The sequence below is a fragment of the Myotis yumanensis genome, unplaced genomic scaffold (genome assembly GCF_028538775.1).
Source record: "Myotis yumanensis isolate MYYU_CA2020_CCGP unplaced genomic scaffold, mMyoYum1.0.hap1 SCAF_9, whole genome shotgun sequence".
Taxonomy (NCBI): Eukaryota; Metazoa; Chordata; class Mammalia; order Chiroptera; family Vespertilionidae; genus Myotis; species Myotis yumanensis.
Genome location: NW_027223760.1, coordinates 74,557,267 through 74,573,759, shown reverse-complemented (window position 1 = coordinate 74,573,759; position 16,493 = coordinate 74,557,267). Strand labels below are relative to the sequence as shown.

The window sequence follows — 16,493 nt, the reverse complement described above, 5'->3', positions numbered from 1 at the left end:
ACTGGGCACACACCACAAGCTGCCATATGTGATGCCCTCTTTTAGTTATCAGCGGCTGGAGATGAGTGGGAAAGAATAAAATCCCTGTCTTTGGATAAGATACTACAAATTCCTGAGGATTAGGAAGGTGAATTTAAAATGCCTGGAAACATGGAGAGGGAATCATTCATTCTAAAAGTTGTAAGTAATACAGTGGTTTTACAGATTTTACCAAGGATAAATTTTTATTTCATTTCAAATATTTATCTATGGAATATACTCAATACAAGTTTAATGAATAATTTGAACAACAGAGATTTTTAATGTCAATGTCCAGATTCCAGAAGAGCCCTCAGAAGAAAATGTCAACTTAAAGCAACAAGCAGTAGAATTCAAATAAATATTTGTGGAGTATAAACTACTATTTGGTTCTCCTCTGAAAAGACTGCTTTATATTCACTTAATATGCTTTTTTAAAACTGCAAGAACACTTTTAGACTAAGCAGCACTTGGTAGTTAAGTCTTTAGCATCAGGCGAGGCCAAATTTAAATTTTATTTCTGTCTCTTATTAGCTGTGTGACCTCTGAGGCACGGTATTCTCTTCTATAAGTGGGGATAATAGTAGGGATTGCTGGAAGGATTAAATGAGATAATTCATGCAAAACTGTAAATCCAGTTTTTTATATTTACTGATACATAGTTAATATAAATAAATATTATATATTATAATTATCACGGAAAAATAGGGGCAACAACAAAATAAAACATCAACAACGGTTATGTTCAGATTCTGCAAAGCATAACTTCATTAAACTTGGCGAGTTGGAAGCAGAAACAAAGGCCTAATAACCTCACCAAATAGAAAAGATGTCCAGGCTCAGATGCTGCTGAAACTACATTTCCCAGCAGGCCCTGGGCCTCGGGCTCTGGTTTTTCTCTCATTTCCGGGTATGTCACATGACTCCCCAGCTGCACCATGGCGGAAGCCGAGGAGCAGGTAAAGGCTACAACTGCTGGGCAGGGAAAGCGTAAACGAAGGTGTAGTGGCCGGGCCTTGGAAAGGGGCGCGTGGAGGTGCGGAGCTGCTGGAGGGCCGGGCCGGGCAGGCCGGGCAGGCAGCGAAAGGCCATTCGGGAGCAGAGTCGTGGTGGGATGCCGGTTCTTGGAGGGCACCTGGGAGAGCCCCCGACACACCCCCAGGGTTTGACAGCTGGCTCTTCTCTCGGCTGTGCCCTGTGGCCTGTGCCCAGTGGCTTGGAGGCAGCCTGGGCTGCAGCAGGGACTGACTGCCCATGGGAGGCGTGACTGATGACTTGAGTTTTGAGGCTAGGAAACTGGAGTTTCAATTCCTTTCCGCTCGAAGGAGGGCCGTGGGAGCGGTTGGCAGGAGAGCTGGGAGAAAGTAAACGATGTTTCTTTTTGTTTCTTTTCGCATCTTTTGCCTTTAGACACACAGCTCGGTCGCTGTGGCGTGTAGTGGCGGTTACGTGCATCTGTTCTAGAGCAGAAGTGACTAGGCTCCTGCGCTGGTTCTCTGTCTTACTATGTGACTTTGGGCTAGTTATTTAACTTGTAAATATAAGCTATTTAAAGATAGAGATACACGATAGAAATAAGGTAGATAAGATAGAGATAATATAGTGCCGTCTTTGGAAGGTGGTTTAAGTTGGAGTGAATTGGTACACAAGGTTGAAGTGCTTAGTAAAAGTTGGGCATAAAGTTAGGAGAGGAGTGATATGTTGCTGGCAGAAGGTCAGATGGCAATGTCCAGCCAACCCATGGCAAAGTGGCACTGGAGTTTAGGATAGAAATTAGTGATTGCGATAGTTGTATTCATACAGGCAATGGTGGCTGCCAGAGTAACATAAATAAGACAAAAAGAGCAGAGAAAGTCCGGAACCTGGGGAACTACCTTCATTTTCCATTTCCGGGGCCATTTTTAAGCCTAGCACTGCTTTTCCTCACAAATTAACAGGGCCACCAGTATCCAAAATTGCCTCTAAGAAGGGATTTGATGATAAGCTGTTTAGTATCACAATAACAGAAGCTTATGGAGTTTATAATTTGTACCATTGGCAACATACTTTACTTACATAATGAGAATCTGCCCTTTGTATACATTAATTAAGAAATAAGATAGAAAATTTGTTTGTGTGGTCAGTGCTAAGAGTCTCTACTTACCACTGGAGCCTCCCTTTTCTGTTCTAGGCAGTTCAAAGGAAAATGCTCATTAAGCACGTGTCATCTCATGACACGTTGTTGGGTTTGATGATAGTGGTGAGATTGGTTTTCATACTGTTCACCTTTCATATTGAAATATAATTTTTTGGTGGTTTGATTTAAAAGCAAGAAAAAAAAGGAAGCTCTTATGTTCTTAGATATAGGGTAGCAGAAATGGAGACAGTTGTTCTTGGTAATCACTACTGTTTTGTGCAGGAGTCTGGCCAAGCGGTCTGATGGAGAAAGACATGCATAATGTTAGTGATACAGTAAGAATGCTTTGAATTTGTACAGCACTTTTCAATTGAAAGAATCCGTTCACATTTGCATTTGGTCCTCAGAAAAGAATTCTGTGTGGTAAATGTTTGTTCTGATGTATATGTCAGGACAAGCACCTCCTACTTCCAAACTTTCTGGGCCTTCTCATTGCACTCTGAGGGAAAGCCAACGTCTTTGTAATAGCCTAGTTGCCCTACAGGACCTTGCCCCAATTGCGCTGTCCCCGTTTTCTGACCTAATTTTTCACTGTTTTTCTTTCCCTTCTATCATTTTGCATCAGCTAGACTGGCTCTCTTACTGTTCCTTCAATAAACGTGGCATGTTTCTACCTAAGGGCCTTTGTTCATGCTGTACCCTTTTTTGACCCGAGATATTGACAGGGTTTTCTCCCTCATTCCCTTTGTCTTTATCCAAGTGTTATCTTTTTTTATTTTTCATTTTTATTCTCTCCTGAGGATATGGTTATTGATTTTTTTAAGGGGTGGGGGGAGAGAGAGAGAGAAAGAGAGAGAGAGAGAGGGAAACATCGATGTGAGAGAGAAACATCAATCTGTTGCCTCCCATATGTCCTCTGACCAAGGATCAAACCAGCAACCCAGGTATTGCCCTGATCAGGAATCAACCAGTGACCTCTTAGTTTATGGGTCGACACTCAACCACTGTACCATACCTGCCGGACCCAAGTGTTCCCTGACCATTCTTTGCAACTCTTCTGCATTTTTTTCTTCATGCTCGTCTATTTTTTCTGTATATTCTCTATGTTTCTATATTCATTTCGCTATATTCTCCCCATTAGGATGTAAGCTTCATGATGGCAACGATTTGTTCACTACTGTTTGCCTGACACATAGAGTGGTGCTTGATATGCAATACATATTAAAGGATTGAATTTTCCAGGTAAACAGTAGAAATCCAGGCAACTTCAGTTACTTCCTCATACTTGTATCTATAATAAATCTCCAGTCATCTAATTTCAAAGCTCATGATTAATTGCAGAAAGACGCAAACATTCACAAATTGTTGTCCTGTTTATTTTTTTTAAAGAAAGCTAATAAATAATTGTACCTGTATTTAATCTATAAATTGTCTTTTGTAGATTAAAAATAGTTAGCCTTTTCCCACTCTGCTTGTGTGTGCATTTCACATTTTACAGTAGGAAGCAATTAAAATCTCAACTAAGATAGTCCGGCCTTTATTATACATGTTTTTGAGGGCTAAAAGGGTTCAAAAGTGGAGTTAAGTAAATTTGCTAATTGTTCTGTTTTGATACTCTGAATGTTTTAGAAAATTTTGACATAATTTTTCTCCTCTGAATGCTTTAAGTAGTGAGATGTGTTTAAAGTAACTGATAACAGGTTAGGGCAAAGGAAGCTTTTTTACTGTAAATGCAAACAGCCCCCCATGATAAGGAAAACTAAACCTCTCCTCTTAACGTTTCTGAGCGTTGTATTCTTTGGTGATTGCTTGCCCTCCCCTTTAATTTTAGGAAGAACCAATATACTGAGCGAGTTAATGAAATATAAAACAGTTCATAGACTCTCAAACTAAAAATCACTTTTTGGATATGAATAAACATTTTTAAGCGTTACTGGGATATCTTTGTTTATGCTGAGTATGGTAAAGGTAGTTCCCCCAAATACCTACATATGTTATACAGGAAGAGCTAATACCCTGCTTTCTGCCTGGAAATCTTCTAAACAGCCGTTTTATCTAGCACCAAAATGATTTATAGTTGACCTTCATAATCACAGATGCCCCTCTGTATTTGTCCATACCTCACTTATGAGTAACATTCTGCTTGAAGTCTGGTTGTTTGTGTATAGATCTTGTCTCTTCCACAGATTGCTGAGTCTTCAAGAATAAAGGACTAGAGCTTACTCATGTCTGTAACTCTCACAGGGCTAGTGCTTTACAAGTACTAGGTCTTAATAAAATGTGTAAATGAATTTATGAGGAGAGAATAGCCTTCTGAATTGAAAATGTCAAATTGTAAGTAAGGCCCAATAGAATTTGGATTGTTATTTTATCTTACTTGAAACTTTTGAAAGTTATTAATTTAAATGTATTGTAGATTACTTTTCCTACGTAGACTCCTTACTCTGCCAGCTCCCCAGGTACCCTTTCATCTTTCCTACAGCGGGGAACCTAGTCTGTTGAAATAGTTGATCAATCAGACCATCTACTTCTTAACCAATTAGAAAAGTTTCTTTTTAGACTTCTCTGTCTATGTTTTAGAAATTAGGGAAATTCTATCCTTATGGTAGAGCATTTACATATTATCAGAGGCACATTCATGAGCTTGTATATTCCCATATGGTTGCGCCCCATATTGTAAAATAAAAATCAAGGCAGTAAATAATTGAGTGCCTCAGTTTCCTTGTCTGTAAATTGGCGATTTTACTCTCCAGGACTCTTGTGAGTATGACAGAAAGCATTTTAAAGTGGCCAGATTAAAATGGTTGTCTTATAAAGAGGACAGTGATTTATCATCCAAATGTGGGCTTGTCTTAGGTATACACGCCTCTCTTCTCTTACAGTTTGGCCAAGACAGACTTACAAAAACAACTCTACTTATAAGTAAAGGAAAAAAGAAGCCCCAAATAAGTTGCAAAAGTACAGTTTCAGAGAAATTTTTAGATGGCCCACTCTTTACTGTCATGTAATTAAAGTGTGGTCACAGTTTAGCTTAGCTGGGCATGCTCATGGCCTTGTAAGTTTTTTTCTCTCATATTTGCCTGGGTTGGTTGGCTGAAGGCCGATGTCACCAGCTGGCTATGAGTAGCCGCCCCAGCAGCCACATTGCTACCTTGGAGAGGGAGCCCTTGGCAGATTAGGGTCTTCTGGGTTTCATGCAGCTCCCTATGCATGGCTGCCCAGTCACTGTTGCCCTTTTGTCTTCTAGAAACTTGGTCCTCCTCATGTTTTTGTTACAAAATGCTTGTGATTCTAGGCTCTATTAATACCCACTGAATCAGAATCTGTGAAGTTAGAGTGTATTAAAAGGTATTAGCCAATCCCCCAACTGAGTTTAGATGATTCTGATGCAAAGTCACATTTGGGATTGGGTCGCTAAGCCACCAAGCTGAAGCAGGTGTCAAGATACTTCTTCACTTGCTGAATGAGATGAGTGCAGTAGCTAAGGCTAGTGGGTTGAACAGGTTTGGTAACCTGCGTCTTCTTGCTACTGCTCGCTCCCCAGATATTTTAAAATCTTACCTACTAAACCAGCCTAGTCCCCTGGGTACCCCAAAACTTTTTGAAATTGAGACTTTGTGACACAAGGATATCAAATACATATCACACAAAAGACTCCTTTTTTGTGCCTGTGTCAGGCAGTGAGAGCTATCACACTGCTTTTTCCATTCAGCTCTGCTGTGTCACACACATTGCTGGGAAGGAGTGTTTAATGTCTGATTTCCTGGGCCCTGGTCTTTGTTCTGTTTCTTCATCCTGTAGAGCTTGGAGTTGGCCTTCATCAAGTTCCAGCCTCCCATTTCTCTCCCAAATTCCCTTTATCACCCACAACCCACAGTGTGTATACCCTCAAAATTCTGAGGACTTCACAACTGGGGGTCTTATTGGTGTTAAGAATAAAAAGTTACTGTGGAGAGATTGTAGCTCCAAATTAGTAAGAACATCCTAATACTTAGAATAACATTAAACGAAATAGGCTGCATTGGAATGTAAAGAAGAGTCTCATATTCATCATGGTTAATGATGGAACTGCTATAAAAGTCTTAATTACAAGGAACTTTCATCCCACTTTACAGATATTTTTAAAAAAATATATTTTATTGATTTTTTACAGAGAGGAAGGGAGAGGGATAGAGAATTAGAAACATCGATGAGAGAGAAACATCAATCAGCTGCGTCACACCACCTATTGGGGATGTGCCCACAACCAAGGTACATGCCCTTGATCGGAATCGAACCCGGGACCCCTCAGTCCGTAGGCCGATGCTCTATCCACTGAGCAAAACCGGCCAGGGCCAGATATTTTTTGAGAGCAGAGGCTAAATTGTCCACTAGACTGATGCCCAGGCAGCCTGCCACGTGCCGGGTTCTTACTGATTTTCCATGAATGAACTTAAAATGTTTTAAAACACCAGATTTGCATTTATCCTGCTATCCAATTTGCATTGAGTAATATGTGCATCTAACTTTTTAAAAAAATGTTCATTCTTTTTGTTGGAAAAAAATATTGTTATGTCTAAAATAATATTATGCCCTTGCCTCAATTTTTTTTTTCTTTATCTCATGGATTGTTGTGAAATGCTTACATTCTGTGTCAGCGTATTAGTTGTAGCCTTTTATTGCTGTTGATATCTATAAGCACGTTAAGTAAATCTTCATTTTGCTGACCTCTTTGAGGATGCATGGCATCAGCAGATTCTCTTTTTCAGTGGACAGGTGAGAGATTAGCAGGATCAAGTCAATTTTTCCCCTTTTTGCTTTGTTTTCCACAGAGCAGCAAGATTCATTGTCCAGCAAGAAGGAAACTGTGTTAAATGGCAGAATTTGTCTTCCAGTTAATGGTGTAAAGAGTGGATATAAATTATACAGCTTGTTTGCCCAGTGTCTGATAGGTACCACTCTAGGGGAATTCTTTTGTAAATGTTGTTTAAGCAAGACAATCATTTTGACTCAACCAGATGAATAGCATAATAATTAATAGCACAAGAGCTTTTCAGTAGAAAAATTGGCTTGTAGATATTTTGAGATGGCAGTTTTCCTCTTCCTTTCTGAGATGGGTAAGGCTGCTTTGCCAGAGCGATTTGCATTTTTAGCAAGAGAAGAGCCTTCTGCTTGCTCACGTGACAATTTGTTAACCTCCTGACCACTTGAGGGAGGTCAGCAGGAACTGGATTTGTGAAGCCTCCAAGTAACCATCTCAGTCCCACAGGGTGTGAAGTAGGAGGTCTGTGAGCGTTGGACCATGTGGGTACCATCTCAGTCCCACAGGGTGTGAAGTAGGAGGTCTGTGAGCATTGGACCATGTGGAGTCCTTTACATTGTATTTGCAGATGCGTCCAGAAAAGGGCAGGCCGATATTGGTGGGGACATAAGAACTCTTTTCCCTTGAAAATATTTTTTTATTATTTTGTCATTATTCTGACCATTTCCCCCCTCTTTGCTTTGTAGGAAACCGTGTCTCTTGAAGAATCTACCGATGAGTCTGAGGTAAGGTGGTGATTCAGGAGCCTGGGGATTTCTAGCTAACCAACCAGGTTATCATGAACTTGTTCTGCAGTGCTAATAAATACAGCCTTTCCAAGGCTCGGGCGGTAAAGTAGGGCCATAGGTAGTTGAGCGTTGGGGAAGAACAGGCCAGTTGTCTTTAAAAAAATTTAATGGATTAGTTTAAAAAACAAACAGGAAAAGGAACAAAAAGTTTTCTTCTAATCTTGAACAATATTGTAACCTGAAGCATGTTGGCAGTGGGAAAATTGATGGAAAGTTTTACAAATGAATCTTGACATTCAAAAAACCTATTTAAAATAACTGCTGTAGGTTCTGCAATATTTATTCTTTTATCATTCTTTTAATAAATATTGCGTGCTCATTGGTATAATTTCTGAGTCATTGAAATTATAGTTTATTTTATAAATCCAAAGGGAAGTAGTTACCTTAAAAGCTGCTGGGAGCTAAGTTGTATTAAAGTTTTCATTTTAAGGAGAAAAAAAGTGACATATATGGAAGGGTTTTTAAAAAATTCCTTTTCAAGGTGAAGAAACAGTGTTTAGTTAAATTGCCCCTGGTCACTGGGCTGGTAAAATGAATTTGAACCCAGTGATCTGACTTTAAACCTTGCTCTTCGAACTTCTTGTTCAACTACTGCCTCCAACTTCATTGTGCTCTCTCTAATTTTATCCCAGACTCTTCCTCTATGTATTTTTGTATAAGTGGACAGGGTTAAAAAAAAAACCCAAAAAACTTCCTTTGAACTCCTGCCGATGTATAAGATGATATTTTGGGTGATGTTACAGTTTGACTTACTCAACTAGAAGGCAAAGTAGTATCAATTTCAGAATCTTTGAACTTTGATTTCTTTTACGGAGAAGAGATAATTATCTAGCCAATTTATATAAAACATTAATAATTTTATTAAAATTCCTGTTTTACCATAAAGTTATTTATTTAGAAAATAATGATTATAAACATATTTAAAATGGTTAATTAGAAAATAGTGTCTGTTACAACTTTTTATAATATAAAAATTTGCAACAGGCTAACTATCCAGAAATAAGGAGTTATATTATCTTTTTAATTGAAAAAAGCTTTTTACAAAAATGCTATTTAGAGCAGGGGCTGGCAAGCTTTTTCTATAAAGGTCAAGAGGATATTGTGTAGGTTTATAAACATAAAAATATAAAAATCCACTGGACGGCTGTACTAAAATGGGTGTTTGGCTGGATTTGACTGTGGCTGTAATTTGCTGATTCCTGATTTAGAACGTAATCTAATCTAGCTTCTTCCCACCCTCCAAAATCCACATGTAAGCTTAGGGAAAAAATGGCCCTAAGACGATATTATTACTGGGCTTTGTGATTCTTATTTTATTTATTCTCATTATCTGCCTTTGTTTTCTAAATTTTCCATAACAAAAATGCATTGCTTATATACTTAGCAAAACAATTCAATTATTATTTTTTAACAAAACACAATATTCTCTGTATGTTTCATAGTAGTACTTTGTGTTGATGTTACAGAACTTGTGGGTTGCAGAGCTGTGGAACCCAGACTGAAACCACATGTCCTTTCTTCCCACCTCAGCTTCTAACAAGGGATTTAGGGAGAAGGTTTGGTTTATTTCTTAGCCTCTTTCGTTTATCCAAGATTTTAAATAAGCCAGAATTGTTTTTACTCTAATATACTACATTTTTTCTTGAGATTTTTAAAAGTTTTTTTATTCTGAGATAATGGTAGATTCATATGCTGTTGTAAGAAAACATGCAGAGAGATTCTGTATACCCTTCACCCAGTTCCCAAAGGGTAATAACATCTTGCATATTCCTAGTACATCAGAACTAGTAAGTTGATATTGATATAATCTACAGACTTATTCTTATCTCACCCATTTTATTTCCATTTGTTTTTGTGTGTGTGTTTAGTTCTGTGCACTTTCATCACATGTGAAGATTCATGTGACCTCCACTGTATTCAAAATACAGAACAGTTCATCATCAGGTTCTCTGCTACCCTGTATAGTCATGGCCACTCTGTCCCCCACATTCATCCCCTGGCAACCACTAATCTGTTCTCCATCTCTATAATTTTGAGTGTATTACTTCTTTTTTTTTTTAATTAGTCTCACTAGTTTTTTTTACATATATATATTTTATTGATTTTTTTACAGAGAGAAAGGGGGAGGAATAGAGAGTTAGAAACATCGATGAGAGAGAAACATCGATCAGCTGCGTCCTGCACATTCCCTACTGGTTATGTGCCCGCAACCAAGGTACATGCCCTTGACCGAAATCGAACCTGGGACCCTTGAGTCCGCAGGCCGATGCTCTATCCACTGAGCCAAACCGGTCAGGCCTGAGTGTATTACTTCCTAATGGTTGCTCTGGGTATTAAAACATCTATCTATAATAATAAAAGCATAACATGCTAATTAGATTGGACAACCGAATGACCTTCTGGACGTTCTTCCAGACGACCTTCCAGATGAACCTGGGGCTGCGAGGGCGGAGGCAAGCTGCCGCGGCTGCGAGGGCCGAGCCCTTTGCATGAGTTTTCATGCATCGGGCCTCTAGTCTACACTAATAAAAGAGAAACATGGTAATTAGCGTACGACCGCTACCCTTCCCATTGGCTAATCAGCATATCCTTATGCAAATTAACTGTCAGCCAAGATGGCGGCCGGCAGCCAGGCAGCTGGAAGCGAACATGAGGCTTGCTTGCTCCAGTGACTGCAGACTGCAACGTTCCCCACCTGACTTGCCGGCCTCTGAGCTACAACTCTAAGAAACTATGTTGCAAATATAGAAGCTAAACAAAACACCAGAAACCAGCTTTCAGCCAGCCGGGATCTCAGAGCTAGAGTTATACATTGTTTTGATTATAGCAGAGGAAGCCTCAGAGCTAGAGCCAGAGCTAAAGCTGGCCCAGAATAAAAAAATAAAAAAAAGGAGTGGTTGGGAGCTTCAGTCAATTGCCAGCCTGAAAGCAGCCCTCAGCTCCTCACCCAGACTGGCCAGGCACCCCAGTGGGGACCCCCACCCTGATCCAGGACACCCTTCAGGGCAAACCAGCTGGCCCCCAGGCCTCTATCCTATATAGTAAAAGGGTAATATGCCTCCCAGCACCGGGATCAGCGGAGTCATGAGGCCTCCTGGCACCGGATCAGCGTGACAGGGGGCAGCGCCCAAACCCCCTGATCGCCCTGCGGCTCTGTGTGTGACAGGGTGCGGCGCCCCAACCCCCTCCCCCAAAGGCCCTGCTCTGTGTGTGACAGGGTAGAGCCATAACCTCCCCATCGGCCCTGCCCTGAGTGTGACAGTGGCGGCGCCCCAACCCCCTGATCCGCCCTGCTGTGTGTGTGACAGGGGGCGGTGCCCTAACTCCCCTATCGGCCCTACTCTGTGAGTGACAGGGGGGAGCTCCTCAACCCCCTGATGGGCCCTGCTCTGTGCGTGACAAGGGGGAGCTCCCCAACCCCCTGATGGGCCCTGCTCTGTGCGTGACAGGGTACGGAGCCCCAACCCCCTGATTGGCCCTGCCCTGTGCATGACGGGGGCAGCGCCCCAACCCCCTGATTGGCCCTGCTCTGTGCATCACAGGGGGTGGCGCCGCAACCTCCCCATCAACCCTGCCTTGAGTGTGATAGGGGGCGGTGCCCCAACCCCCCAATCAGCCCTACCCTGAGTGTGACTGAGAGTGGCATCGCAACCTCTCAATCCACCCTGCTCTGTGCATGACAGGGGGCGGTGCCCCAACTCCCCAATCAGCCCTGCTCTGAGCCCGACCAGGGGCTGCACCTAGGGATTGGGCCTGCCCTCTGCCACCCAGGAGCAGACCTAAGCCAGCAGGTCGTTATCTCCCGAGGGGTCCCAGACTGCGAGAGGGCACATGCCGGGCTGAGGGACCCCCCCTTCCCTGCCAAGTGCACAAATTTTTGTGCACCGGGCCTCTAGTATATATATAAAAGCCAAGTGACCAGAACGACTGGAATGACCGGTTGCTATGACGGCCACTGCAGCCAGCCAACCGGCCCGATTGGGGGCGGGGCTGGCTGGCCAACCTCCTGCAGCCCCTCCCCCCGGCCGGCCTGTGCCTTGATGGGCCCCCTCATCCCAGTTGGGCAGGGCCAGCACGCCAACCTCCCGTGGCCCCTCTCCCCAGTCTCCCTGGTCGGCCCTGCCCTCAATCACCCCCTACCCCAATTGGGGGTGGGGCTGGCCAGCCAACCTCCCAGGGCCCCGCCCCCTGGCCAGTCTCGCCCTGATCAGCTGCAACCCACCCATGCAGGAATTCGTGCACTGGTCCTCTAGTATGTACATAATTTTTCTGAGTGTTTGGTATCCATGATATTTTACCACTTCTTATCAAGTATAAAAACTTTACTTCCATGTATGTCCCTTTACCCTCCCCACGTTTTAAACCCAGTTGTCCTAAATTTTTACATTCATTGAGCACATCATTTGGTAATAAACATTTTGCTTCACCTATCAAATATGATTTAAGAAACTCATGGAAAGGATAATTTACTATATGTACCCCTTTTCATCCTTCTTATATTCTTTTTGAAATTCTAAGTCTTCTTTTGTTATCTATCTTTTGTTTCTCTCTGTTTAGAAAACTTTAGCCATTCTTTTAGGAAAAGGTTTACAAGCCACAAATTCTCTTAGTTTTTGTTCATCAGAGAATGTTTTTTTTATTTCCCTTTCATTTTTGAGGGATATTTTCACCAGATACAGCATTTGCAATTGATAGTTCTTTTCTTTCAGATTCTGAGAAATGCTGTGCCACTTACTTCTGGCCTCTTATTCAAATGAGAAATGCATTGTCATTTGAGTTGGTGCTCCTTTATAAGTAATGTGTCACATTTCCCTGGCTGCTTTCAAGTGTGTGTGTGTGTGTGTGTGTGTGTGTGTGTGTGTATGAGTGTGTGAGTGTGTGAGTTCAATCTTCACCCGAGGATATTTTTTCAATTGATTTCTAGAGAGAGTGGAAGGGAGGGAGGAGAGGGAGAGAGAAACATCATGTGAGAGTGACATCTAAACTGGTTGCCTCCTGCACATGCCCCGATAGAAGGGGACCTGCAACTAAGGTATGTGCCCTTGAGCAGGAGTTGAACCTGCAACTCTTTGGTCAGTGGGCTGGTGCTCTAACCACTTATCTAAACCAGCCAGGGCTGGGTGTGCGTTTTTACTTTAGTTTTCAGAAGTTTAATGATAATATCTCTTGGTGTGGATTTCTTTGATTTGTCTTTTTGGGAGTTTCCTCAGCTTCTTGAATCTGTAGAGTTATGTCCATCACCAAATTTGGAGAGTTTTCAGCCATTATTTCTTTGTTTGCATAAATTTTCACTTCCACTCTTTCTTCTCCTGCTGGGACTTTTAGTATGAGTGTTGACTCTTTTGTTATTGTCCCACAGATCCCTGAAGCTCTATTAATTTTTTTTAGTCACTTTCTCTCTATTGTTCAGATTGGGTAAATTCTATTGATCTGTTCTCAAGTTCATTGGTTCTTTCTCCTGTCATCTCCACTCTGCTATTGAGCCCATCCAATCAGTTATTTCTTTTGGTTATTATACTTCCCAGTTATAAAATTTTCATTTTTAGTAACTTCTATTTCTTTGAGGAGATATCCTAGTGCTTCACTTATTTCAAGGATATTAAAATTGCTTGTTGAAACACTTTTATGATGGCTGCTTTAAAATCCTTGCCAGGTAATTCTTTTATCTGATTCATTCTTGTGTATTTTAAAGGAAAACAATATTTAAGTAATGAAGAATCATCACTTACTTCAATTTTTCAGGTCCACTTACTATGTGCTATGGGTTGTGCGGAATGCTTTATATGATTATCTCATTTAATACAAACCACAACTTATCAGGTACTGTATAAGGTAGGAGAGGCTGTCTATACTACAGTAACAAACAGTTCCAAAATTGTAGTGGTTTAACATATCATAGATTTATTTCAGAGTAGATTCAGTGGTGCAGGGAGAGGAAATTGTGGTATCAATAATACAGAAATGTCATCATTTTCCGTAGGGTGTTTCCTATTTATGTATGGACCAGTGTGCTGTGGAGTACTTGGTGGTCATACAGCTGGAAACTGAAGCAGCTCTGTTTCATGGAGATATGTACTTTTTAAAGCCCTGCTTACTTTGAATAGGTTCTTGGTATATTATTATTTAGAAGTATATTTCACGTTTTTTTAAAAGAGTTTAATATGTTGTACAAAGAAGTTTGCAGTAGAAGCATCAAATTGTTAGCCTAACATTTCAAGATCGAACTTGTGCAGCAAAGAGAAGAATAACAGGGGAAAAACCATTAGGCTAAGGAAGGGTGGCAAGGAAGTAGAGGAACGTACTTAATGGAAATCAATTTGTAATAAGATCTGCTTTGTACCAGGTATGGGTTCCAGTGACTTTTTGTTGTTTGTGAAAGCAGCTGACTAGTTAAACTAAGGATTATTCTGTTTATAGTGTGTTCCTTTGTAACAAAGATTGCATATAAATGATATCACCCCTTGCCTGAGCCATGGCATGTAATGACAGAGAGTTAATTAGTGCCACCTCTGTCTTTACAACTTTTGTTATCATTATTAACAAACATACTCCCTAAATAGATGTCCATTCAGATCTGGCTTAGTTCTTGCAAATGTCACAATTAGGAGGCCTTGAACATGTTACACATATTAACTGTGGGCTGATAAGTAGCTATTTAAAATAAACCAACATGCAATTTTTGTTGACTGAGAAACTGATATTAAAATAAAATGCAACTTCTAGATGTATCAGCCACATGGAGAGTTCTTTTTCAGATTTGTTAAAATAAAAATCAGTCATGAGAAATCAGGAGATAGATTTTTTTGAAGTCAGGAAATGCATCACACAAAAATTATTTATTTATTTTACCTGGTGAGTAGAACATTGTGAATAATTTATTAAAATATAAATTGATTCTTTACATGTATTAATTATAATAAACAAATTTATAGTAACTAAAATGGTAATGCACCTTGTTATGAGATTGATTGGTGAGAAAAATGAAGCATGGGATTAAAATAGATCCTTCCAAATTGCCTTTGAATTTAAAATTTGTTCTTTCACTTAATGAGCTATTAATATTAACAGGTTCTGCTGACTATTGCATCATTCATACAGGCATGGATAAACATTCCCTTTGAAGCATATATTATAAAAATTATGTTTGGAAACTTAGTAGAAACTTTCTGGATGCAAATACAGATTGTGAACCTATATTTCTTCCACTTGTTAGAGATCAGAAAGATAAACATGACTCTAGCGTAATATATCTTTGAACAGAATTTATAATTTCACTACCTAGGAGAAAAATTATTTTAGGCAGTCCAAGATAGACTGATTGATCATTGTATTCAGTTAGCAAATATTTATTGAGTACTTTTGTTTTCTGGGTGCTAACATACACCAGTATTTGATAAAGGAGGGAGACAGTAAGCAAAAACATATATATCAGGTGGTAATAAACACTGGAGATAAAAAAGATAACACTGGGTAAGAGGACTGTGGCATGGACTGAGGTGTTGATTTGTCTTGGTCAGGAATGGCCTCTCTAAGGAGATGAAATGTGAGTAAATACCTGGGGGAAAGGTCTTGTAGGTAAAAGCAAGAGCAAATGCAGTCTGGTCAGGTGGGGTCATGCTAGACATCTTCAAGGATGTGAGTGGGGCTGGAGCTGTGTGGTAGCAAATGAAGTAATGAGTGGCCAAGAACATAGAGCCTGTAAGTCAATGTATGGACTTTGGTTTTTACTGTAAGATGGGAAGCCATTGGAGAGTCATTGTTGTTGTTGTTTTTATTAATATATTTTTATTGATTTCAGAGAGGAAGGGAGAGGGAGAGAGAGATAGAAGCATTGGTGATGAGAATCATTGATTGGCTGCTTCCTGCATGCCCCACACTGGGGCTCAAGCCCACAACCCAGGCATGCGCCCTGACCAGGAATCGAACCATGACCTCTTGGTTCATAGGTGGATGCTCAACCACTGAGCCACCACAGCCCAGCAGGAGAGTCGTTTTTTAATCAATCAGTCAAATTTTATTGTTGGAAGTATTACAGATATTCCCCCCTTTCCCCCCATTGACCTCACCCTGCCCATGCTCCCCACCAGGCCTCCGCTGTACATTATTGTCTGTGTCCATGGGTTATGCATAAAGTTCTCTGGTTAGTCTCTCCTTCACTCTCCCTGCCTTCCCTCTGAGATTCATCATTCTGTTCAATGCTTTTATGTCTCTGGATCTATTTTGTCCATCAGTTTATTTTGTTAATTGGATTCCACGTATGAGTGAGATCATGTGATTCTTGTCTTTCTCTGACTGGCTTATTTCGCTTAGTATAATACTCTCCAGGTCCCTCCATGCTGTCTCAAAGTGTAAGAGCTCCTTCTTTTATACAGCTGCATAGTATTTCATGGTGTATAAATACCACATCTTTCTTATCCACTCATCTACTGATGGGCACTTGGGCAATTTCCAGATCTTAGCTGTTGTAAATAGCACTGCTATGAACATAGGAGTGTATCTATTCTTTGTGAATGGTGTTTTAGGATTCTTAGGATGTATTCCTAGAAGTGGGATCACTGGGTCAAATGGCAGTTACATTTTTAGTTTTATGAGGAAACTCCATACTGTTTTCCACAGTGGTTGTACCAGTCTGCATTCCCACCAGCAGTGTACTAAGGTTCCCTTTTCTCCATATCCTTGCCAGCATTTGTCATTCATTGGTTTGTTAATGGTTGCCATTCTGGTGGGTATGAGGTGATATCTCATTGTCGTTTTAATTTGCATCTCTGAT

The 16,493-nt window shown here is 40.7% G+C and overlaps 1 protein-coding gene across 1 annotated transcript in view; it reads left to right on the top strand.

The window, feature by feature from the left end:
* The first annotated feature begins 932 nt into the window (after positions 1-932).
* Positions 933-16,493, top strand: part of VPS41 (VPS41 subunit of HOPS complex) — a 129,218-nt gene continuing 113,657 nt past the window's right edge. The window contains exons 1-2 of the mRNA XM_070424727.1: positions 933-977; positions 7,622-7,660. Of these exons, the coding sequence (XP_070280828.1) occupies positions 957-977; positions 7,622-7,660 (60 nt within the window). The 5' untranslated portion in view covers positions 933-956. The remainder of the gene's footprint in view (positions 978-7,621; positions 7,661-16,493) is intronic.